At 58.9% G+C, this 22,810-nt stretch overlaps 3 protein-coding genes across 5 annotated transcripts; 2 read left to right on the top strand and 1 right to left on the bottom strand.

Moving 5' to 3' along the window:
- Positions 1 to 152: 152 nt before the first annotated feature.
- On the top strand, positions 153 to 4,054 carry FUOM (fucose mutarotase). 3 transcript variants are annotated; one of them, XM_036335748.1, is made up of 7 exons: positions 153 to 268; positions 928 to 996; positions 1,698 to 1,796; positions 2,338 to 2,408; positions 2,572 to 2,670; positions 3,379 to 3,452; positions 3,690 to 4,053. In XM_036335748.1, the coding sequence occupies exons 1-7, from the start codon at positions 184 to 186 to the stop codon at positions 3,754 to 3,756; spliced, it is 564 nt and encodes a 187-aa protein (XP_036191641.1). In that variant the 5' UTR covers positions 153 to 183; the 3' UTR covers positions 3,757 to 4,053. The 3 variants fall into 3 exon arrangements, with proteins under 3 accessions (XP_036191641.1, XP_036191643.1, XP_036191642.1); XM_036335750.1 differs by lacking the exon at positions 2,572 to 2,670 and having other exon boundaries at positions 3,690 to 4,054; XM_036335749.1 differs by lacking the exon at positions 1,698 to 1,796 and having other exon boundaries at positions 3,690 to 4,050.
- Positions 4,055 to 6,542: 2,488 nt separating this feature from the next.
- Positions 6,543 to 14,042, top strand: CALY (calcyon neuron specific vesicular protein). The gene is made up of 5 exons (XM_036335747.1): positions 6,543 to 6,684; positions 10,357 to 10,508; positions 11,572 to 11,685; positions 12,636 to 12,749; positions 13,746 to 14,042. Exons 2-5 carry the CDS (start codon positions 10,377 to 10,379, stop codon positions 14,040 to 14,042), a joined length of 657 nt encoding a protein of 218 aa, XP_036191640.1. The 5' UTR covers positions 6,543 to 6,684; positions 10,357 to 10,376.
- Positions 14,043 to 15,933: 1,891 nt separating this feature from the next.
- LOC118669669 lies at positions 15,934 to 22,527 on the bottom strand. Its single transcript, XM_036335746.1, has 2 exons — positions 22,226 to 22,527; positions 15,934 to 20,386 (listed from the first exon to the last, which is right to left on the bottom strand). Exon 2 carries the CDS (start codon positions 20,332 to 20,334, stop codon positions 19,114 to 19,116), a length of 1,221 nt encoding a protein of 406 aa, XP_036191639.1. The 5' UTR covers positions 20,335 to 20,386; positions 22,226 to 22,527; the 3' UTR covers positions 15,934 to 19,113.
- Between the last annotated feature and the right edge of the window lie 283 nt (positions 22,528 to 22,810).

Genomic DNA, 22,810 nt, shown 5'->3' with positions numbered 1-22,810 from the left:
GGTCTTGAACTGGCCAGGGACGCGAGGCCCTGAAGGGTGCCTTCCGGGCTGGGGGCTGGGTCCCACACCACACACCCGGGCGCAGCCCCACCCTCTTCCAGCTCCAGCGGCCCCGCCCCTCCGTGCAGGCCCCGCCCCTCCGTGCAGGCCCCGCCCACGGCCACACCCCTTCCTCCTGCGAGCATGGTGGTGCTGAAGGGCATCCCGGCGCTTCTGTCCCCAGAGCTGCTTTACGCCCTGGCGCGGATGGGGCACGGGGACACCATCGGTGAGTGAGTCGGCGGGGGCGGGGGGGCCGAGCCTCAGGATCTGGAGCCCCACCCTCGCGGCAGAAGTCAGGGGAGGCGCCGGGGCTGGGGTGGGGACTCCCTCCGGGGTCCTGGCCCAGACTGTCCCCATGCCCAGAAGACCGGTCCGGAGGGGGAGGCACTGCTTTGGCGGCCCTGTCCCTCCTCGGAGCAGGACTCCACCCGCTCCCGAGGCTCCGGCTGGCCCAGGCCGCAGCCCCGGCTTTGGTTGGCCCCAGGCGGTCACGAGGACAAGTGCACTCGGCCCGGACAGGGTTAAGTCGGGGCGGGCTGGTCGCTCCCGCAGCCCAGCCGAGTGTAAGGGGTGGAGAGGGGCCTCAGGCCCTGTGTGCTGCTCACGCTCCAGACCCCTCCCCACATGGCCCCGGAGGGGTCGCGTCCCCGGTGTGTGGGGCTGTTTCTCTTTTCCTGGGCTGTGGGCGGGATTCAGGGTGCAGGCTGCAGGTCCAAGCTCCGCCCTCATCCTGCTAACACCTGTACAGTTGCTCCTTCACCTGGTAACTCCCTCCCCTCCCTGGCCCTTGGATTTCCCTGTTGGGAAAGGGTGGGAGGCTGGCGGAGATGGTGTAACATAACACCCATGTGGACCCCAGGATGTCTAACCCAGCTGGCCGCTCAGTTCTTGCAGACATGAACTTCCCCACGTCCTCCATCTGCAAGTGTGGCCCAGAGGAGATCCGCGCAGATGGTGAGCAGGCCACCTCCTGCAAGGCGGGGCCGGAAAGGTGGGGGGTCCTGGTCCCAGCTCCCCAGGTGCTACAGCTCTGCCCCCACCTCCACCCATTCCCCAAGCACCCACGGCGACCCGTGTGCCAGGACCCTCAAGGTGCTCCCTGCAGCCCCCAGCCCCCAGAGGTGACCTGGGCCTCCTGCTCCATTTCTGACACCCCTTGGTGACTTCTTGAAAATGGGGAAATGGAGGCTAGGCATCGTGTTGGCTGACTGAGCAGTGGGGCCCCCTCCTCCCCCAGGTCAGTCAGGTTTTCAGCCTTTACCCTGATGCAAAAATCCCAGTACTGGTGACCTGACCTCACAGGCCCCAGGTGTCCGCATACTCAGAGAGCCTCTGACGCTCACGGTGGATGGGAGGTGAGGCTGGGAGGGACCTTGAGCCAGATTCCAGAGAGGATGGTAGGAGCAGAACCAGCAGTACTGAGTAGGGGGGCCTTGGGGTGAGGGCCCCATCCTGACCCGTTGCCTTGGCTACCACTCCCCACTCAGAGAGCTGAACCATCCGGCCTTGGCTAGATCCTGGGCCAGGTGACCAGGTGCTCTCCTTCCCGAGGAGGGTGGGACCAGGTGGGCTGTGGGAAAAGCTGAACATAAGGGGTGTTTAAGTAAATCACAGTGCAGCCACCAAAAGTGACACACACACACCGTGCGCATTAGTGGAGAACAAGCAATTAGGATTCAGAGTGGAAAGCAGGCAGAAAAGTCTAATCGTGCAGAAGAAGGTGAACTTCGATGGCAGCAGGTTCCCTTTATGTGGTAAGATTACAGCTGGTTCCTTTTCATAGGCTTCTGTATTTCCCAATTTTGTACAATGAGCATGCGTTACTTTAACAATCAGAAACTCACTTTATGGGAGAGCGCGGGCCTGGGAGCCAAGTGGGACAGGTTTGGGGGCACCTTGGGCAAAAGAGGCCTCTTCCCAGACCCCACTGTCTTTGTCACAGGCTAAAGGTGGCAACTCCCAGCCTCTGGGGTCAAGGAGATGGCAGGGCGCTCCTCCTGGTGGATAGGTTTTGAGGGTACCCCCAACAACCTTCATGGTGCAGGGTGAAGGGGATGGTCAGGGCTGGCCCAGTGCCAGACAGTGACAGGTGCAGTGGCCAGGGTGAGGAGACACCAGTGTGACCTCCATGAGTGTCACCAGGGGGGCAGCAGTTGGCCTGTGGCCCCTCTATCCTGGGGCCAAGTCGGTCCCTGATGGTTGAGTGAGACCGTGTGGCCAGGCCCAGCCACCAGGTGGCGCTGTGGGCACCTGGGTTTGGAGGGCTGGAGTCTGAGGCCAGCACTCTGCCCTCAGGCCTGGGCATCCCGCAGCTCCTGGAGGCCGTGCTGAAGCTGCTGCCACTGGACACCTATGTGGAGAGTCCGGTGAGGGCCCCTTTTCCAGACCTCATAGGGCACACCTGCCTTTGGGGAGTTGGGGGGAGGATGTGTCCTCAAAGGGTTCTAACCCTGATCAGAAGAGCCCTAACCATCACCCAACAAGGGGGGCCTGGAGGCACCCGGGGACAGACTGGCCCCTCTGTCCCAGGCTGCTGTCATGGAGCTGGTGTCCAGTGACAAGGAGAGGGGCCTCCAGACCCCGGTGTGGAAGAGCTACCAGTCCATCCTCTTGGAGGCTGGCTGCTCGGTGAGCCTGCTGCCCCCACCGAGAACGGGGTTGGGACCCTCTACGCTTCCTTGGAGGCCTGGGAGGAAGGAAGGACAGGCCCCAAACTCTGCCCTATGGTTGTGTGAGCGCCTATTCACCCACGTGGGAGCATGACCGTGGGACCACCCTCCGGCCCCCAGCTTCCTATGTTTTCCCAGGATCCTGACCTGTCTGCCTAGGGCCCTTACCCACCCCAGCCTCTCCAAGTGGAGCCAGGGCAAGTAGGGTACCCCAGGCCCCCATCTTGTGGTCAGAGGCCTGGTCTGATTTTGTGTGACACCCCGATGCCATGCCACCCTGCAAGGGGTCGAGCCTGTCCTCCCGGGACCACCCACACAGGCAGTTCTTGGGTAGGACCTACCTGAAGAGAGGACATCTGGGTCTCCTGTCCTGGACAGTGGCTCCCATACCCCACCCCTGGGGCAGATCAGAGGGGCTCAGGGGTCCCAGGCAGGCGGCCACCAAGCACAGCAGGCATCTCACCCCCCATAGCCTGGCTCCCTTCCACCCCCAACCCACCCCACCCCCCAGTGCCTGGTCCTTGCAGGTAGGAGGCCGAGCATGCTTGGGACCCTGGCCTGGAGAACCAGAGAAATGAAGCTCAGAGAGACCATGCCTCCTGATGCCCCTGCTGGGCCCATGGGGTTTCTGGGCAGGGTCCCTCAACCACATTGGTTTGCCTTCCAGAGCCCCCTTGAGAAGATAGAGAGGTTTGAGTTTTATCAGCAAGCCAAGAAGGCCTTTGCTATTGTAGCAACTGGGTGAGTTCTGGCTGGATCCACTGGGTCCTGATGGGTTGCCTGGGTCCAACTGGGTCTGGGCTGAGTGTGAGGCCCTCCCTCTCCCCACTCCAGAGCTCCCCACCCTCTGCTCAGCCCCTGCCCCCCTGAGACAGATGGTCCCTAGGGAATGGGGTCACTGAGCTGTCCAGCGGTGGTGCACAGCAGGGATCTGGGCACCCTGGCTCGGCTCTGGGCTCAGCTCAGCTCCTTGTGCAGGGAGACGGCCCTCTACGGAAACCTCATCCTCAAGAAGGGGGTGCTGGCCCCCGAAGCCCTGTTCTAGACGGGTGAGGAATCAGGACCCCTGAGCCCGACAACACTACCAGCAGGCCCTGCCCTCCTGGCAGCACGCAGACCTCACCCAGCCGGGCGCGTGACCGGCAGGTCCTTGGGGGGCTGCTGATCGGCTGGGATTCTCTCTATCTGAAAAATGATGGAGTCCAGCCGGTGTGGCTCAGTGATTGAACCAAGAGGTCACTGGTTCTATTCCAAGTCGGGGCACATGCCTGGGTTTCGGGCTCAATCCCCAATGGGTGCATGCAGAAGTGGCTGATTGAAGTTTCTCTCTCATCAACGTTTCGATCTCTCTACCTCTCCCTTTCTTTCTTTTTAAAATCAATAAAAAAAAAATTTTTTTTAAAGAAATATGATGGAAAAGTGTCAATGTTCAGTCCAAAGTTTTAAGCAACAGTACCACTCTCACTCACAAAGGCAGAGCGCAGGGAGGCTGCTGGCTCCCGAGGGCAGCCCCCAGGTGCCCGAGATGGAGCCTCAGATGGGAAGTAGGCCTCCACCTCCCAGTAGGTCTGGGCCTCTTGACTCGGTGAGTTCCTGGGTGTGAGACCAGAGGTCACACAGGTAGACACCCTCCTGCAACCTAAGGACCTGGGGACCTGGGTGGGGGGCTGTGGTGACCGCACACTGCAGGACGCCTGGAGGTAGGTGCAGCCGCTACTCAGGTGGCCCTGAGTGGAGTGGAGGCTTATGCATCAGTTCCTCCAGCTGCAGACACTGGGGTGGCCCTTAGAGAGGGGACCAAGGTCCTTTCTTCAGCCCCAAAGGCAGGAGGGCAGGTCTGGAGGTGGTGCTGGTGGGATGGGGGTAGGATGGCCCTGGGTGGGGGGCTTGAGCTGCCTGGGGTGCCAGCTGGGCCCCATGCCCGTGTTCCCTCAGCCCAGTGGTTGAGTGCCTACTGACTAAAGAAGCCTGAGCTGTCCTAGGAAATCAGGGCGGGGTGGTGCAAAGGATGGGAGGGTAAAGGCTGCCCAGGCAGAGGGCTGGCCTGAAGGGGAGTCTGTGAGGCTCTGATGGCACCTGGCGAGATGCCAGACTGGGTCTCAGGTTGGAAGAAATTCCCGCCAGCCATTGGCCCAGACTCCAGTGTCCCTGAGGTCCCTCTTCCTCCAGACCTTCTACAGCCATGTGAATGTGGGAGCTGGATGACTGGGGGCTCCTGGGTCTCTGTCCCTCAGGGCTTGGCAGAGGCTCCCATGTGGGGGCTGGTGTCCTGACCTCTCAGAGAGCCTGAGGGGCTGGCAAGCCATTGAGTGAAGATCTGGGGTTCAGCCTGGGGAAGGGACTCTGTCTTGGGTCCATCACTGCAAGGGCTCAACCTCAGACCCCATTGCCACTGCCAGGCACACAAGGGCCTTTCTTTAAACAGTTTTATTGAGGTTTGATTGACCAATGGTAAACTACACATTTCAAATGTACAATGAAATATATTTGGACATCACCCTGGCCATTGCAGCTCAGTTGGTTGGGTGTGGTCCCATGCACTGAAAGGTGTTGGGTTCAATTCTTTGGTGACACGAATGCTTGCCCATTTTGTATTGGCACCGAGGCCTTTAATGAATCTGGTCACCAATAACAATGACCGACCAGCTATAGGTTGGAGGTTCTCATGACCCCCTGCTTGGGTTGGACCAAATTGCCAGAACAGTTCAGAGAACCCAGATATGTTTTACTCACTGGATCACTGGTTTACTATAAAAGGATACAACTCAGGAACAGCCAGATGGAAGAGATGCATAGGCAAGGTCTGGGGAAACGTCCCCCCAAATCTCCATGTGTTCGCCAACCTGGAAGCTCTCCGAACTCTGTCCTTTTGGGTTTTTTATGGAGGCTTAATTACATAGGCATGATTGATGGAATCCTTAGCCCTGGTGATGGGTTCAACTTCCAGCCCCTCTCCCCTCCTCTGAGGTCAGGGGGTGGGACTAGCAAACTCATAGAGATGACTATAATTTTTTTAAAAAAAGACAGACAGTAGCAAGTGCTGAGGAGGGTGTGTGGAGAAACTGAAGCCTCATACATGGCTGGTGGATATACCATGGTGCAGGCACTTTGGAAAAAAAATTTTATTTTAGCATTTTCTTTAAAAGTGAAATGTGAACTACCACCCTACCTCGCAACTCCACTCCTAGGTACCCACCCAAGAGGAATGAAGCTGTGTCCGCACAAGGACTCCAAGAGCATCCATGCAACATGAACAGACAAAACCAGGAACGGTCCAGAGGCCTGTGTGGATGGATGGATAAAAGGAGGCCCATCTGAACATGGGACGGTATTCAACAGCGAAAGGGCTGGAGCGCTGATCCAGCTGCTGCCGTTGCTGTCCTCCAGCTGTGAGCGAGGCTGAGCCCTTGGGGGAGGGGGGTCACGTCTCCCATGACACTCACCAAACACCTGCTGAGCGCCTTCTCTGCCAGCACCGAGCAGGTGCCGGGGCAACAGTGACCAGGAGTGACTGGTTTGCCCAAGGAAAGCGGACTGCCCCGAGCTCCAGACGCTGAAACAGGAGAAGGAGGCCCTCCTCCGAGTGGGTGGGGGCCAAACCCAGCTGGACCTCAACCCAGTTGACCAAGGCAGGCGGGAGGGAGAGTCTGAGAGCCTGACGGAAGCCAGGACTGAGAGCCCGCGCCCAGGTGCAGGAGCAGTCAGGCCTCAGCTGGCCAGAGCGCTGTGCCCTGCGTGAGGTGTGTGTGCGCGCACGCGTCGGAGGGGGTGTGAGGCTGTGGTGCCCGGTGCAGCCCGGGTGGGGGGCAGGCTCCGGGCTCCCCTCCCCCAGCCTGCGTCTCCCCAGCAACAGCAGCCTCGGTCTGGGGCTCGGCCCCTCCCCCGCCCCACCCCGACTGCGGCTGCGAAGCGTCTGGAACCGCATCCTCCTCCGGAGACCGCATTCTGCCGCAGCAGCGCGTTGGAGCCGCTTGTGAGCCATTTCCACATTTATCCCTATGGAGCCCTGGGGTGGGGGTGAGGGCGGCGGTAGGCGGGGGTGTGCGGGTGTGCAGGTGCGTGTGCAGGAGGAGTGTATGGAGGGGAGCCCCGTGGCGGACGGGGTCCTCCTGTGGGGTCTGCGCTGACCCGGACTGGGGGGGCGGCGGGGCGAACTTCGGCCTGGACCGTCCAGAAGGGCCGCGGTGTCTAGCCTCGCACATCCCCCGTCCTCAGCGGAGCGGGGAAGCTCGGGTGGGTTAGGACGGCTGGACATCAGCCCCGCCATGGTGACCGCAGCCCCTCCCCGTGACCGGCTCCAGCCCCGAAAATCTGAGTCAGCGGTTGCGGCCATCCTGAGATGGGAGTGGGGGGGGCCATCCTGAGATGGGGTGGGGGTGGGCAGTTCCAGGACCCCAGTCTGTCTGGGGGGGGGGGGGGCGGGTAAGGGGGTAAGGGGTAGGGAAAGGGGAGTAAGGGGTTGACCAAGGAGCGTCGCGCCCCAGCACCGAGAAACGCATCGGGCTTCGGGAGGGGGTGGGCCGGCAGCGTGGGGCCAGGAGCAGGGAGGGGAGTCTCGGGAACCACCTGCCGCGGCAGCTCTGGGTGCGGGCCACAGTGACCGACTGGGACGTGGGAAGCCAAGGCCGGGTGCAGCCCTAGGTCTCCCCACCCCACTGTACCCCTCCCCGCTCCTGGGCCCTCAGGGCTGGGCTGCTAGCCCAAAGTCAACCTGCCCTTGAAGCAGGAGCCAACCCCACGCTCGGCCTGCAGGGCGAGGGGCAGGAGGGCGGCTGGGCGGGGGGCGGCGGGGGGTGGGGGGCGCTGCTGGGTCCCAGCTAAGATCGCAGGCCCCTGCGCTACGCAGTTGCAGCCCGAGGCGCGCGGAGGCTGGTGCCCGTGCGCAGGGGCGCGCGCCTCCTGACGCAGCATCCCGGTGGGGGGTGCGAAAGCGAGTCGGTGACGTGACCTGTAGCCGAGCTTCGTGGGCTCTCACCTAAGAGCCCGTGGCCACCCGCATCCATCCACCCATCAGCACAGACTTGCCGCTCATCCTATACCCCCTCCCCAAGCCTCGGAGAGGAGGCTGCACCGCCCCCCCCCCCCATCCTCCCAGGAGCCAGCTGCGGGTGGGGAGCAGGCGACCCCCGGAGAAGACACGATTACCGCGCGTGTAGAAGGAGCGGAGCGGGCGGGAGGATAGAAACGATCCCCCCCCTCCCCCCCGGTTCCATGGACTTCTGTGTCCGTCATGTGAATGCGCCCCCCACCCCCCCGCCCAGTAGGTCCCATGACAGCGAAGGAACGGCGTGGTGTTGGGGGGGAGGGGGTACCTACACGCAGCCAGCCCCTCCCCCAGCATTCTGCCCCGGGGCACGGGGCCTGGAACCAGACGCGAAAGCTCCAAAGGGCCCCAAATAGCTTCTCCTGAAGACCAGGCATCAAAAGCTCGTCTCGTTGCTGTGGAAACCCGCGATGATGTAACGGGGACGTCAAGCTGCGTTGGACCTTACGTTTGGCTCAAAGGGGACCGGCCCCAGAAGCGGAGCTTCTTATGGGCGCGGGAGGGGGGGGGGGGGACCCTCGGCCTTCCAGCGGGCACGGTCGCCAACCTGACACAGACCGCGCTCAATTCTCAGCCGCAGGCCGGGGTTTTTGAGCCACGTGGGGCGTCCACTACGTGAAGGCCTCCAGTCTCCTTCCGGGGTGGCGCACCCCTGCCCCCCCCACCTCCCCTCAAGCCCTGGGCACTCGCCGCCCCACCTCCCACCGCCCCCTCATCTGCATCTCCAGTGGTCTTCGCGGCGGGGGTTCTATTTCTTCCTCGCACTGGGCCTCTTTATATTTACTCTGATGGCTGCCCGACCACCTCTGCGTCACTGAGCGCCGACGACCTCTGCAGGGGCCGCCTGACAAACGCCCGCCCGCCCGCCTGGGCCAGGTGCCCAGGTGCCCCGCGCCCTCCAGGGCTAAGCCTCGGCCGGGCCCCGCCCCTCCTCGGGAAGCGCCCGGCCCCCAGCCTGGGGGTGGGCGTTGGGGGCGCTGTGAGGATCCGTAAGGGCCCTGGGCTAGGCGCACACCCCCAAGAAAGGGCCTTAGAGTCCACGATGGGGGCGGCCTCTCTCTGCCCAGCCTGCGGCTTCCAGTCCGCATTACAGTGGCGGTTCCTGACTGCCCACCCCCCCACCACACAAGCTCCGCACAGCCCTGGACTCCTTGCTCGGCATCTATCTGCCTCTCTGCCTAGACAGGCCTCCTCCTCTGTTCCCACCCAGCCTGCCCACACCGGAACCCGCCAGGGCATGAGGCAGTGGTCACCTGAGGCCCTGGCGGGTACCGGCGCTGGTGGGGCTGTTACAGGGAGAGTGTTTGGGAGTGGTGATGGTTTTCTACATGGAGGTCCTTCTCACCTCTTGTTAGGCCTATTCCTGAGCAGTTGCTATTTCTGATACTGTTGAAGGAATCTTTCAAAAAAAAGCATTTTCTAATTTTTTGTCACTGATATATAGAAATATAATTGATTTCTGAATACCTTAAGTCCATCAGCTTGCTGAGCTCTTTTTAAAAATATGTTTATAGTGATTTTAGAGAGAAAGGGAGAGATAGAAACATAGATGTTACATCCATCGGCTGCCTCCTGCACTCCCCCTGCTGAAGACTGAGCCCACAACCCAGGCATGTGCCCTAACTGGGAATTGAACCAAAGACTTCTTGGTTCATGAGGTCTACACTCAATCACTGAGCCACACTGAACTCACTTTTCAATCTTCATAATTTACCTGTAGATTCTCTTGGGTTTTCTATTCACAAGAGATGGTTTGCCTGTGAGTAATGTGTGCTTGACCTTCTCTTGTCCAGGCCTCTCCTCTTCTTCCTTTTCCCTGCCCCACAGTGTGGCTAAGTCCTCTAGCACCATGATTTACAGAGCTCATGGCAAAGGGCCTTTTGTCTCCATCTCCCACTCATCCTCCTGACTCTCTCCTCTTGTCAGGGATGCCCGCTTTCCAGGTGGCCCAGCCCTGTGTACACCACTGCTACTCTGTCCTCCCAGCTAGCGTTCACCGACGTCCTCTTCTGTAGATCTTGTTACTTCTTGCATCTTTAGGAGGGTTGCCAGTTAAAACACAGGATGCCCAGTTAAATTTGAATTTCAAATAGACAACAAATAACTTTTTAGAATCAGTATATCCTATATTGCATGGGGTGTACTTATACTAAAGGTGGAAGAGGAGGAGGAGGAGGAGGAGGAGGAGAGGAAGGAGAAAGAGAAGGAGAATCCTTTTTGTCTGAAATTCAGATTTAACCGGTGTCCTGTATTTGCTAAGTCTGGCAAGCCTACCCTCAGGCTTCTATCGGAGATTGTTTTCTGTTGATTGGAGTCACTGCCTTTAGACTGTCCTCTAGCAGGTGAGCCAGTGGAAGACTCTGTTGCCCTTGTGTGTCTGGACAGTCACTGGTCTGAGGTGCCATCCCTGCACGGTTGTGGGGCCCCGAGGGAGCCCAGGGGCCAGGAAGGGAGTTTGGCCTGGCCAGTCACAGCCCACCCCAGCTCTGGTATAAGGAGCATTGGGGCCAGTCCTCTCTGAACCCTCTCTGTCCAGGGCCTGCTGGGTGGACATCTGCTAGGTGGCCAGTGTGCAGTGACCCTGTGTCTGCCTCTGGACAGGACAAGGACCACCATCCACCATGGTGAAGCTGGGCTTCAGCTTCGGGAAGTTCGGCAGAGACCTCGGGTACCAGGATGGGGTTACCATGGACAGCGTCCCCCTGATCAGCCCCCTGGATGTCAGCCAGCTCCAGCCACCATTCTCTGACCAGGTGAGTGACCTGGGCCAGTGAGGGATCCTTCTCAGCCTGCACTGGGAACATAGGGGTGCAGAGAGAGATTTATTTAGATATGGCCTCCTCCAACGTGCAGGAGGGCAGGCAGAGGAAGGGCCAGCTGGGTAGGAACCCAGGGCCACATGCAATCAGCTCCCTCATCCCCCAGAGCCACCCTGTCCTCATCTGTAAACAGGGTAACTTGGCCACAAGTGACTGAAGATTCACGCACCATTAGAAGACAGCACCCAGCCCATAGTGCTGCCAGGCGTGGACTCAGCAAGCAAAATTCCCACCCTGACCTGCTGGGCACACTGTGTCTTGGATCAAGCCAGAGATGGGGTCCTGGGGACAGTGGCTGGTGGAAAGGGAGGTTTCAGTGGGAATCTGTGAGAAGCAGAGCTCAGCGTAGCCCTGCCTGATCCCATGTGAACTCCGGAGTATGAGTGACACCAAGAGTTGTCCTAACTGGGGGCAAGGTGGCCATCTGTGCCCATATCTGTCAGCTATTGGCTGGGGACCATGAGGACAGCCCCCCACCCCCACCCCAGGCATTGGCTGAGGGCAGTTCTCCAGCGATCTGGGCTTCCATTGCATCTACTTTGGTTCTGGGCCCAGTTCTCAGTGGACACCTTGGGAAGGCCCAGTCCTTGCTCCTAGGAACACACAGAGCACGGGACCGCACCTGCCTGTGCCCTCTATGGAAGGGCCCTCAGTCCTTTGGGACCCAGAAGAGGAATCAGGGTGACTCCGTGGAAGGGGAGGCAAGCTGTGGGGCCACTGAAGGGGAAGCGCCTGGTGGGAAGAGGTGGGACCCTCAGAGCTGCAGGCAGCCAGAGGGCTCCGTCCATGGTCTGGCCAGGCCTCATGGCTGCCATGGACCCAGCAGACTTGCAGCACCCACTTTCCCCTGGCCTCAGCTTGTAGTCACTGGAGCCCAGGCACTGGACAGTCCTGGCAGATGACCAGGACCCACACCACTGCTGGGCCGCTGAGCCCCTGCCCCATCCCTTCCTAGCCCTCCCAGCTCAGGGTCCTCTGGGGTCATCTCTCTGCACAGGTGGTCATCAAGACACAGACGGAATATGGACTGCCCTCCACAGAACAGCTGAAGAAGTTCCCAGACATAGAGGCCCAGAAGCTGGCCTCCACCAACCCAGAGGAAGGACGCGGGGTAACTGAACCCTTGCCACCCAGTGCTTCTGGGGGGGTCAGTCCCGTGGAGAGTCAGATTAGGATCAAGGTGCTGAGGCAGCCACAGGCCCTGAGCACCCAGGGCTGGGCCAGCGGGGCTGGGCCCCCTTTCTCAGGCTGCTGCTGTCAGGGAAGTTGGACAAGGAAGCGCCCATTCAGAGGCACGGTGGGGTGGGAACGAAGGCTGGGTGCTTAGGGGTGGGGGTGCTGAGGGACTTGAGGCTGAGCAACGCCAGACTGACCTGTGGCCAGTGGGACCCAAAGCCTCCCTCCGGCTGCACAGTGGGTGACAGCCACTGTGGGCAATGCGTGCAGCCGCCTTCCCTGCAGGTCATTTGTCTCCTCCTGAGTGACTCGTTGCTTTCCTTTCTTTTTAAAAAAATATTTTTAATTGAATTTAGAGAGGAAGGAAGAAGGAGAGAGAGAGAGAGAAGCATCAATGAGAGAATCATTGATCGGCTGCCTCCTGCAAACCCCACACTGAGGATCGAGCCTGCACCCTGGGCATGTGCCCCCACCAGGAATCAAACCGTGACCTCCTGGCTCATAGGTTGACGTTCAACCACTGAGCCACGCCGGCCGGGCTTGTTGGTTTTATACATACTATAGACAGTCGCTCTTCCTGCTAGGGACTCTGGCAAATATTTTCTCCCACCCTTTTTTTAGCATTATTAATTTTACGAATAATGATTTCTCTCCTTTTCCCTGTACTATTTCTAAAGCCTTTCATGTTTCCATAGTAAAACCTGCCCCTTCCCCCTATTGTTTCTGAGAAGGAAAGCCTCGCCCCCACGGGCTAGCAGGGTCGGTTGGGGGGCTCAGCTGGGTTCGCAGCCCCATCATGAGGACTGTCCCAGGAGCCCGGGCTGGGTTCCGTGCCCCCCCCCCCCCCCCCCGCCCATGGGTTCCTCTCCTCTCCCTCACCCACAGATGCCCCCAGCACGTATGCTGGCCTTCGTCATGGCGCTCATGGGCTGCCTCCTGATCATGTACAAGGCCCTCTGGTACGACCAGTTCACCTGCCCGGATGGCTTCCTGGTTCGGGTAAGGCAGGCAAGCTGGGCCCAGAGTGGGGAGGGGGTCCCCAGGCAGAGTACCAGGGAGGGGCCCTGGGGGTCCAGGGGAAGCATGGGGACGGGTGCCCCCGGGGGGAGCCCAGGGCGTGTCCTGCTCCTGTGGGTTTAGGATCTCCTAGCACCTTGTGCTCCAGTTACCTTCCCAGAAAACATTCAAATCCTCTTTTGAAAGATTCAAGGAAAAGGTGTCTTAGCAAGAGACGTTGTGGTCCTGTGAGTAAGAACTACGTAAACCTCAGGGAGGAGGTGCAGGGACAGAGGTGAGCTGGCCAGGCAGCCCTCCTGGGTCAGCATCTGCTCTGCACCAGAGGTGCTGCTCTCTCCCGCGCTGACCTGTGCGGGGCCTTCTATGTGATATGACATTAACCTTCTCCCACAGTTGGCAAATATTTCCTCCCTCCTCTTTTCTCTCTCTTAACTTTAGTAAGGGTTTTTAGCCTTTTTAGTGTATTTTCCTAACGCCTCTAATTTTCCAGGAGTGAAATCTACTTTCACCCTGACCCCAGCGTTGCTGGAGCCTGGGAGGCCTGTCTGCATTCCCAGGGGTTCCCTGTCCCTCACTCGCTGGGATTCCCTCCATGTGCTCTGGGCGGGGGTGGGCTGGGGTGTGCTCGCGGAGCCCCTCCCCTTCACTCCAGGCAGGGGCCACCACCCCCCTTCTGAGAGGGGTTGACGCTCCATGGAGCCCCCGCTTCTGAATTGGAGGCCAACTTGGGTGGCTGGAAATTAGGGCAGAAACACACGTATCTCGGGCGATTGTGCGCAGGATTACTGAGCTGCTCCAGAGCAGAAGGACAGGAAGGCCTAGCGGTCCCGGCCCTCCCCGCCTGTGGCGCACAATGTGGCTGCCGCTTCGTGCTCCGTGGTCGGTGTCATACAGGGGAGCTCACCCCCGTGAGCACACCGGAGCCCAGGCAGCCCCGCCCCCTGACCCGCCGCGCCCGCCCCCTCCTGCCCCCTGCAGCAGCACAAGATGTGCACCCCGCTGTCCCTGGAGATGTACTACGCGGAGATGGGCCCCGAGCGCCACCGCAGCATCCTGGCGGCCATGGGGGCCTACCCGCTGAGCCGCAAGCAAGGCACCGAGCCCCCCGTTGTCTGGAGGAAGATCCATCCCGCCTTCAAGGAGGCGCCCAAGGCGTCCACCCAGGCGGGCCCGGCGACCACCGAGGCCCCCGGGAAGCTGGCGGCGGGCGACGAGAAGGAGGCGGCGCTGAAGGCGGAGGGGAGCGTCCCGCCCCCGGCCCCGGCCCCGCAGTGACGTGCCCGAAGCCACGAAGCCCAGTAGGTGAGCCGCTGGACGGGGACTCTGGCCCGGCCACCACTCAGAGCCAGGGACCTCCTCCCTGCACCCCCACCCCATGCGGGACCCACTCCGCCTGCCAGCCTTACCCTGGGGTGCTGCCCCCCGCCCCCCACATGCGGCTGCTGTGACAGCGTCTGCGTGCCCGCGGGGGGGGGGGGGGGGCAGGGGGACCAGGGCGGGGCAGGTGAACCCGTGGCGGGAGAGGGGGGGTCCCCACGGAAATGGGTGGTCTCATCCCTCCGCCCTTCTCCGCAGCGCCCCCACCCGCGGCACCCGTGACCGCCCCGCCAGATGCTGTCCCACCACGTGGTCGTGCCCCTGTTCCCAGGACCCCCGCTGCCGCCTGCCGCCAGGAGCCTCCAGCTCTGTCGCTTTTCTCTAAATAAAGATTCACACCCACCTGGCCTCCTGGCTACCCTGAGCATCCTCGGTCGCTCCGCCCTTCTCCTGTCCCCAACCCCATGTGGCTGAGCCCCTCCCCCCCATGTCCCCACCAGCGGAAGGACCCCGAAGAACTAGGTGGGACGGTAGGCTGGGACCTGCGCGGTGGGCCTGGGGGTCAAAGCCACCTGTACACAGGGCCTTGTGGTCTCTCTGGGCGGCTACAGTACAATAACTTCACCTGCACCCAAGGGAGCCTCCAGGCCTGGGTGGCAAGGGGGGTGGGTCTGGGCAGCCTAGGAACAGTGGGTAGTGCCCAGGAAGTGGGCCGTGAGGGAAACCGTGGCACAACGGAGGCCATGTGGGTAGTGGAGTGGGAACAAACTTGGGGTGTGAGGAGGAGGGTGGTTCTGGGGGGTCAGGAGAGGCTTGGCTATGCACAGTGTCCTTAATCGCTGGACTCCTATCTATTCATCCATCCATCCATCCATCCATCCATCCCTCAGTCTATCCATCATTATCTATCAACCCATTCATCTACCCTTCTATCTATCTGGCCTGTATCATTTCTCTAGCTTTCATTTATCCAAAGTATTTTCTGAGTCAGTTGAGAGGCAACTACTTCTTTACCCTTAAATACCTCAATGTGGATTTCCTTAAAACAAGGGCATATTTTTTTACATCACTCCATGCAATTATCAAAATCAGGAATTTAGCTTTGAAACAATCATATTATCTAATCTACATACCTTATTAATAGTTTGTTAATCGTCTCAATAATGTTCTTTGTAGCAAACACCCCCCCCCCCCAAAACCAACACACACACACACACACACACACACACACACACCTGACCCAGGATCCAACCCAAGACCCATGTTGTGTTCTTACCCTTCCATCTGGGACAGCTCAGGCTGTCATGACCTGGGCAGGTCTGAAGTGAGCAGACACTCTGTAGGCTGACCTTGACTTGTGTGATACACCGTCACAATCAGCTGGAGAAGCTGTGTTTTAGGGTTTGCATCCCTGGAAGTGCTGCTGTGCCCTCTTTGGCATCCAAATCTCCTTGCTCAAGAGCTTTCATAACCCAGTATCCAGCCCTCTCCCCAAAGAGAGGTGCCTATGTTCTCATGCATTGGTCTTCTGGAGACCAGCCCTCCCTGAGCCCCGATCCAGATGCTATCTGCCCCATCTTGAGTTATCTCATTAACATAAACTCCTGCACTTGGCCTTTAGGTTGTTTACAATATTTTGCAATACAAACAATGCTTCAATGAGTAATTTATACTTTTTAAAAAATGCTCACTTGAGGGTATTTTCCCATTGGTTCCAGAGGTAGAGGAAGGGGGAGAGAGAAAACCATCGATGTGAGAGAGATACATTGATGAGAGAAACATCCATTAGTAGCCTCCCATACCGGCTCCACCAGGGATCAAACCCGTCATCTAGGTATGTGCCCTGACCGGGAATCGAATCCAAAGCCTTTCGGTGTACAGGACAACACTCCAGCCAACTGACCGACCTGGCTGGGGCCACATATATATTTTTTATTCTTGGAGATTTATCTTCAGGGTCAAGTTCCTAGAAGTATTGTTGCTGCATTAAATTTTTTTAATTTATACAATTATAAAAATTTATAAATATAAATTTAAAAACAGCTTTTCTCAAGTTTTAAAGCTCAGTTTAAAAGCTCCTTTATAAATCTAGTAACCTTTGTGTCCGTGTATGTCTTTACTTACTCTGAATGAATCTTCTAACTCAGATACTCGATAGAATCAATTTCTCTAACAGTTTTAAGACATTACAGTCTTGACAAGCTTGATCGATTAGATTCCCTAGTATTTTAAATGTTCATCATAAATGCTCAGACCTGATCTTCCTGAGTGCTCTGACCCTGCAATTTGCAGACCGCCGAACCTATCTTACAAAACCTCTGCGGCTGTGCACGCAACTCGCCGTCTCATCAGATCTTAAACTGAAATGCTCTCTCGCATCCTAAAACCAAACCCCAAGATCCCTGAGACAAAATTCAAGTTAAAACAAGTCGTGGATGCCACATCCTCTTAAGAGTTTCACAGGTTTTCAGTAGCAAACATGCATTTGCAAGGCTCCCATGACTTCTGGTGAGCCTCGCCGGAGGCAGAGAGCAGAGCTCGATGCCTTTCTGGTGCGTGTCACCCGTCACCGGTGGCATGACACCCTAGTGTCTCTCCGGAGGGCAGGCAGTGTCCCTGCTGGCGCTCTGCCGGACCTGAGTGTGACCAGGGTCAGAGTTTGCAGTGGGGGGGTGGGGTGGGGAGCCCTGCCAAGCCCCCTGCAATCAGAGTCAGGCTCCAGTTTGAAACCCAGGGGTCCCTGCAGCCTCCAGGCATCCTTTACATTTGTTCACGCTCATATTTAACAGAAACCTCTTCTAAAAACTCACAAGTCAGGCGCCCTGGAGTAGAACCCCGAGCTGGCTTCTGTCAGCTGGCCTGCAGGAGTGACCCGGATGACATGGCCCCACAGGACCCCAAGCCAGGTCAGCCACCTGCCCACAGTCCTGTCCCAGGTGTGGCCCTCAGAGGAGTCAACACTGAGACACGCAATTTGCTGACTGTGGGTCTCATCGGTGAGGTGCGTGGTGTGGTATCCGGGACCTTGAGTCCAGCTCACAGCCCAAAGGAGTCTCTTGAAGAAGGTATAACAGCTGGTGAGGCTTTAATCGTGTCAGATAAAATGCCAAAAGTCAAACATAATTCTTACACATACAGTGTGTGCCAGGTCCATGGGCTCCCTGGCGAGGGCCCCGATGATGATGATGGGAACGATTTCAAGGAAAATGTGAGATTCCATGTATTCATCTGAGAAGAGACCTGGAGCCTAAGAGAGAGACCATGCTGGGGACAGTGGCACAGGGGGAACCAGGGCCTCGGGGTCATCCTTTAATGGCTCAGACTGTGTGCAACCTGTTGGTCCTCTACAAGCTGACCTCCCCTGGCCGCCTCCCGCTCTGCTTCCCACTTCCTGTCACATCCTCCAGCCCTTCTCAGTAAATCACAAGCGTAACCCTCAGATGCCCATGTCCTCAAGGCCATTTCAAGGTTACATTCCCTTCTTCATCAGGCAAACACTCACTAGAGCCGGGCCTGGGGACACAGGGATGGGATCCAGGAGGTGGAGCCCCTCTCAGGTCAGTCATCACAGCCCCTCACCGAGGTTGCTGTCCCAGAGACACACGTCAGCTTGTCAGGTCACAGAGCAGGCTCCCCTGCCAGGCGCCTGGGAAGGAGCTGCAGGAAGAAAGAGGAGCCTGGGACTCTGGAGGGGGTGATCTGAAGGAGGCCGGTTCATGAGGTGACTCCAGGCCTGTGCCACAGTGCTCAGCACCCCCTAGAACTGCAGGAGCCTGTGGGACTGGGCAGGTCGCATGTCGGTGTCACGCTGAGAGTCCACATGCCCAATCCTACAGGAAGGTCACTCCCAGGGCAGTGGGACGTTAAACGAGGAACTACATTTGTGACTCTGCAGCTACTGCCTGGGCCTGGGCCTGGGCCTGTGGGAGGGGGTGAGGGTCAGTTTAGGGCCAAGCAGGCAGCGAAACCACAGAACCAATGAGCTACTCTCACCAGCGTAGCATCTGGCCAGGGCCCGCCCAAGGCTCCGCAGGTTGCCAGGGAATCTGCCCAGCACCAGACTTTAAGTCTGGCAGGTCATCACCTGCCAACTGCTCTTTCACAGAGGGTAGCCTGCCCATGTTACCCTGGGGCCAACCATCACCTCCAAGGTCCTGCCTGTGCTTGGGCCAGAACAGAGAGGGGTCTTGGGGAGAGGTGTGAAGCGTAAGGTGTGGGGATCTCACTCTCCGGGGGGCGCAGCTCAGGGAGGGCTCAGCCTGCTGCTGCTCCCTGCTTTGTCCCCAACGTCCAGAACCAGTTCCTAGTTACCTCCCGGGGATGCTGCCCTGTTCCTGTGGGATGACTGGCAGCAGCAGCGAGGATGAGGAGGCTGCACCGCCATGCTTGGCCACGGTTCTGGGAGGTGCTGCTGCAGCCCCCGCACACCCTCCCCAGAAGGGAGGATGAAGACAGGCTGGGGTCTTTATTTCAGGACCTGGGGCCATGCAGAGCAGAAAGGGCTCACCGGTCTGGAATCAACGGCCACAGACGCAAATCTGACCGTGCCCAGTACAACCGAGGTCTCCCATTTCCAGCCAACGATGGCTGTGGCAAGCACCCTGCAAGCTCTCAGCACTGAAGGCTGGAGCGCAGTGTGTGTGTGTGTGTGTGTGTGTGTGTGTGTGTGTGTGTGTTTCCAAGTCCCTAGGGATTGACCTGTTCTCATCTCCGTGTCCCAGAACGAGGGGCAGGTGCCTGGAGGAGCTGCATTCTGCTCTGGCCCCTGGACATCTAGAGAGGTGCAGGCCAGCCCTAAGGGTCTCTCAGGTAGTTTGACCAAAGTCCCCCTCCCCAGTCTGTCGGGACAGAGCAGTCACCTCTGGCCTCAGAGCAGGCAGTGCAGGCTGCCCTGCTTGGCACAACTAACCAGAGGTGAGAGGCAGCGCGCCAGCCAGGCCTCACGGCGGCCACGTCCACAGCACCGGCCACGGGGCGGCTGGATGTCCACACAAGGCCCTTCCACAGGCCCTCCCACCGCCACATGGGGTTAACCTCTCTCCAGCTGCACAGAGACGTACTGGCAGAAACACAGGCCGGGCTCCAGGTGGCCCCGGGCGGTCGCAGTGTCCACGCAGTGGGGGAAGTCTGCCTGTACCAGGCAGCACGCGTAGGCACAGGAGAACTGCAGCAGGGCCTCCCGGAACAGGGCCTCGCCCTCGGGGGCCTGGAGGAAGGTCTGCCTGCAGTCCTCCAGCTGCACGAACACGAAGGTCAGCTGGTTCAGGGTCTGGCAGCCCATCAGCACCGAGTGTGGCGCCAGCAGCAGGTTGGCCTCCCCCACCCTGAGGCCCAGCTCCTGCATCTTCCTCCTAGAAAACCTTCTGAACCAGCACAGAGTGTTAACTGCTAAGACTATGCTGAGGAGGCAGCAGAACACATTGGTGGTGATTAGCAGGAACCGCAGACCCGGTTTTATGAGCTCGAGCCCGAAAACCACGAAGAGCAAGATCAACAACAAGAAGAGAAGAAGGAGGAAGATGCTGAGCAGGATCCTGCAACCCAGATACCGGAGGCAGGACCTGGGGGACTGTACCCCATTCAGGATGCCCACAGCGTGCTTGTACACCTCGGGGTCCGGCAACACCTCCTTCAAGGGGTCTGGGACGCTCAGGGTGCTGAAGGTCCCCACCTTCCAAGAGGGCAGCCTGTCCCTGTTGACACAGTTCAGGGTCAGGAGGGTCTTCCCGCTGTAGAAAGAAGGGACCGGGCGCGGGCCGGGCAGGGATCGCGCCATGCAGTGGCTGGGTGTGCACAGGAGCCGCACCACCTTGCTGTAGAAACGGCTGTCCATGGCCTCCAGGTAGGTCAGGTGGCTGAGGTGCAGCGGGACCTGGCAGGGCCGCAGCAGGACAGGGATGACCGGCTTCCTCTCCAGGCAGTAGCCAAAGAGTGACAGGTCGGCCTCGAGGAGGCACCACCTGCTCTGCACAAAGTCCTGGCTCAGCACCAGCAGCACCTTCTGGCTCTGATGGATGCACTCAGCCATGTTCTCCAGGATGTTCCTGCCTGGGGTGAAGTCCCGCTCGTGCAGGCAGACCCGCAGCCCCGCGTGGTCGGCTTCCAGGCGGCCGATGAGCCCATGTGTCCACGTGGCATCCATGCTGCTGTAACTGACAAACAGGTGGAACTTCTCGCTGGGCTTCAGCGGGGGGATGGCCATGGCTGCACCTTTCTCCTCGGAACTGGAATCCATGGAACTGGAATCCATAGGCGCTGCCCCTGAGCTGCTTTTGTTCTCCCACAGAGAAAACCACCCCTGGCTGCAAGAGATCAGGGCAGACTCATTATGCAGAAAGACAAGGCCAACCATCCATAAAGGTGGAACCAGGTCCACAGCCTGCAGCAAGCAGCCTGGGAAGCCACAAACAATACCTGTGATGCCCTAACGCTGGCCCCAGCCCCAAGCCTCCGCTGTTCTCACCTGGTGTCTTCACTCATGTCCACAAGACATTTGACTTTGAAAGGGGTGGGGCACACAGAAGCCACACTTTCCAGTCCTTTCTTTTTCCTCCGATGTGGCTCATGAGGTCCTGGGAGGTTGCTATAGACTGAATGTTTGTGTCCCCCACCAAGTTTGTATGTTGAAATCCTAACTCCCGATGGTGGTAGGAGGTAGGCCTCTGGAAGTTTATTAGATCCCGGGGTGGGGCCCTCAGAATGGGGTTAGTGCCCCTGTAAAAGAGGCCCCAGGGAGCTCTCTTACCCGCCTCCCTGTGAGGACACAGCCAGGAGCCAGGAGGTGGGCCTTGCCAGAACCCGCCCATGTGGGCCCCCGGAGCTCAGCCCTCCAGCCTCTAACTGAGAAATGAATGTTGTTGCATAAGCCACCCTGTCTGTGGCTGTTGAGGAGCCCACACAGACCGAGACGGGACCTCCTCTACAGCACTTGCTCTGGGAGGAGCAGTCACACCTTCCAGAAAGCACTAGAACTTTCTCTACACAGCTCAAGACCCTCGAATAGAGATTCTGCAGCTCAAACCCTGTGAGCCGAGGGCTGAGCTTGAACTGCCTTAGTTGGGGTCTGTCTGCTGTCTCCCCAGGACTCACCGCTGGGGGCTTGCTCAGTGGACCCAGCCAGTGGTCCTGGCTTCAGAGCCAGCTCCGCAGGCACAACCCGGCGATGACCTCACTCTGCCTGGTGGTCCCCAGCTGAGAACCTTCCCCACTTAGGCCAGCAGCATGGAGTCATGAGGAATGCTCAGCCGGCCCTGTAAGGGCCCCATACCCTCTCACCGGCCCCTCTGGGAAGCAAAGGAGGAGGAAGCCCATCTGCCCATTCCCCACTTCCCCAGGGTCCCTGAGCCCCACCTGTTCTACCTGGCCGCCAGGAGGAAGGCTCCTGTATGGGATGAGGAAGGGACTCATTCCTTAGCCCAGTGGTCGGCAAACTCATTAGTCAACAGAGCCAAATATCAACAGTACAAGGATTGAAATTTCTTTTGAGAGCTAAATTTTTTAAACTTAAACTATATAGGTAGGTACATTGTTATTCACTTTTTTAGGGTACTCCTAAGCTGGCCTTTGCTAAAAATGTCCTCAATCTGATTGAGGTACAGTCTCTGAGGTCGACCCTTTCCAACTCTCCCATCCACACTCATCTTGTATACTCGTTTCGTCTATCCCCTTTCGTTCATCCTCTCTATATGTTCACCCCCCACTTCTTCTAATGCCACTTCTTCAAAATAGACTCACCCAAGCTGAAAACCGACTTCTGCGCATGGGCCACGAAGTTTCAATCGCACTGTACCTGTGCGCCCGCACCTTGAATTTTGTGGAAGAGCCACACTCAAGGGGCCAAAGAGCCGCACGTGGCTCGCGAGCAGCCATTTGCCGACCACTGCCTTAGCCCACTCAGCACAGCACAGCACAGCACAGCACAGCACAGCACAGCACAGCACAGCAGGAGTCTTTGCAAGAGGCTTCCAGGCCCACCCTTTCTGCCCAGCGAGCCCACATGCCCTGTCCCTTCCAAGAGGTGGCAGGTGAACATCACGTGAGCAAGGCTCTGAGGGACATGGTCGGAAAGCCCTCCCTTTGCCATTCGTCTCACCCATGTCCCAGCCCTCCGCCCCCCACAGCCCTCCACACAGGAATCTCACCAAATCAGGCACGGAAATGTCTCAGGCTCTCAGGCGGCAGCACTGCCCACCTGTCACTTCAGTCCTCAGAGAGCTAGTGGGCAGCCAGGGGCCCTCCCGCAGAGCTGTCCCAGACAGAAGGAAGTTTGCGCTTCTTGCGCTTTCCAGAAACCTCTCTGCTGGAGCTAAGAGTGGGAAATGAAAGAGAAAGTGGGCAATGGGAGGGGCCATCTGGGAAGGGGAGGAGTCTGGGAGAAGACAAAAGTCTGCCTCAGCCCCAGGGAATCTGAGGCAAAGTGGCCAGGAGCTCTCAGAATCTGCCAGCAGCTGATGCTGGGCGTTCCCAGGGCACCAGAGCTCGAGTCCCTCCAGCTGGAGGCAGGCACAGGAAGGGCCACTGGGAGCCGGGAGCTCCTGGTTGGGTTCAGCGGAGCACGTCCAGCCAGGATCAGAGTGAGAGTCACCCTCTGTGTCCCCAGGGCTGGCTGCATCCAACAAGGGAAGATTCTGGGTGACCCTCCCCAAACAGCCATACTCTGGGGTCCAAGGCCAGGCAGCAAGCAGCCTGGAACCCATGCCCCTCCTAATGGCTCCCCCAAACCCATC

Source organism: Myotis myotis, unplaced genomic scaffold (assembly GCF_014108235.1).
Source record: "Myotis myotis isolate mMyoMyo1 unplaced genomic scaffold, mMyoMyo1.p scaffold_m19_p_15, whole genome shotgun sequence".
Lineage (NCBI taxonomy): Eukaryota > Metazoa > Chordata > Mammalia > Chiroptera > Vespertilionidae > Myotis > Myotis myotis.
This window is presented reverse-complemented; position numbering and strand designations above follow the sequence as displayed.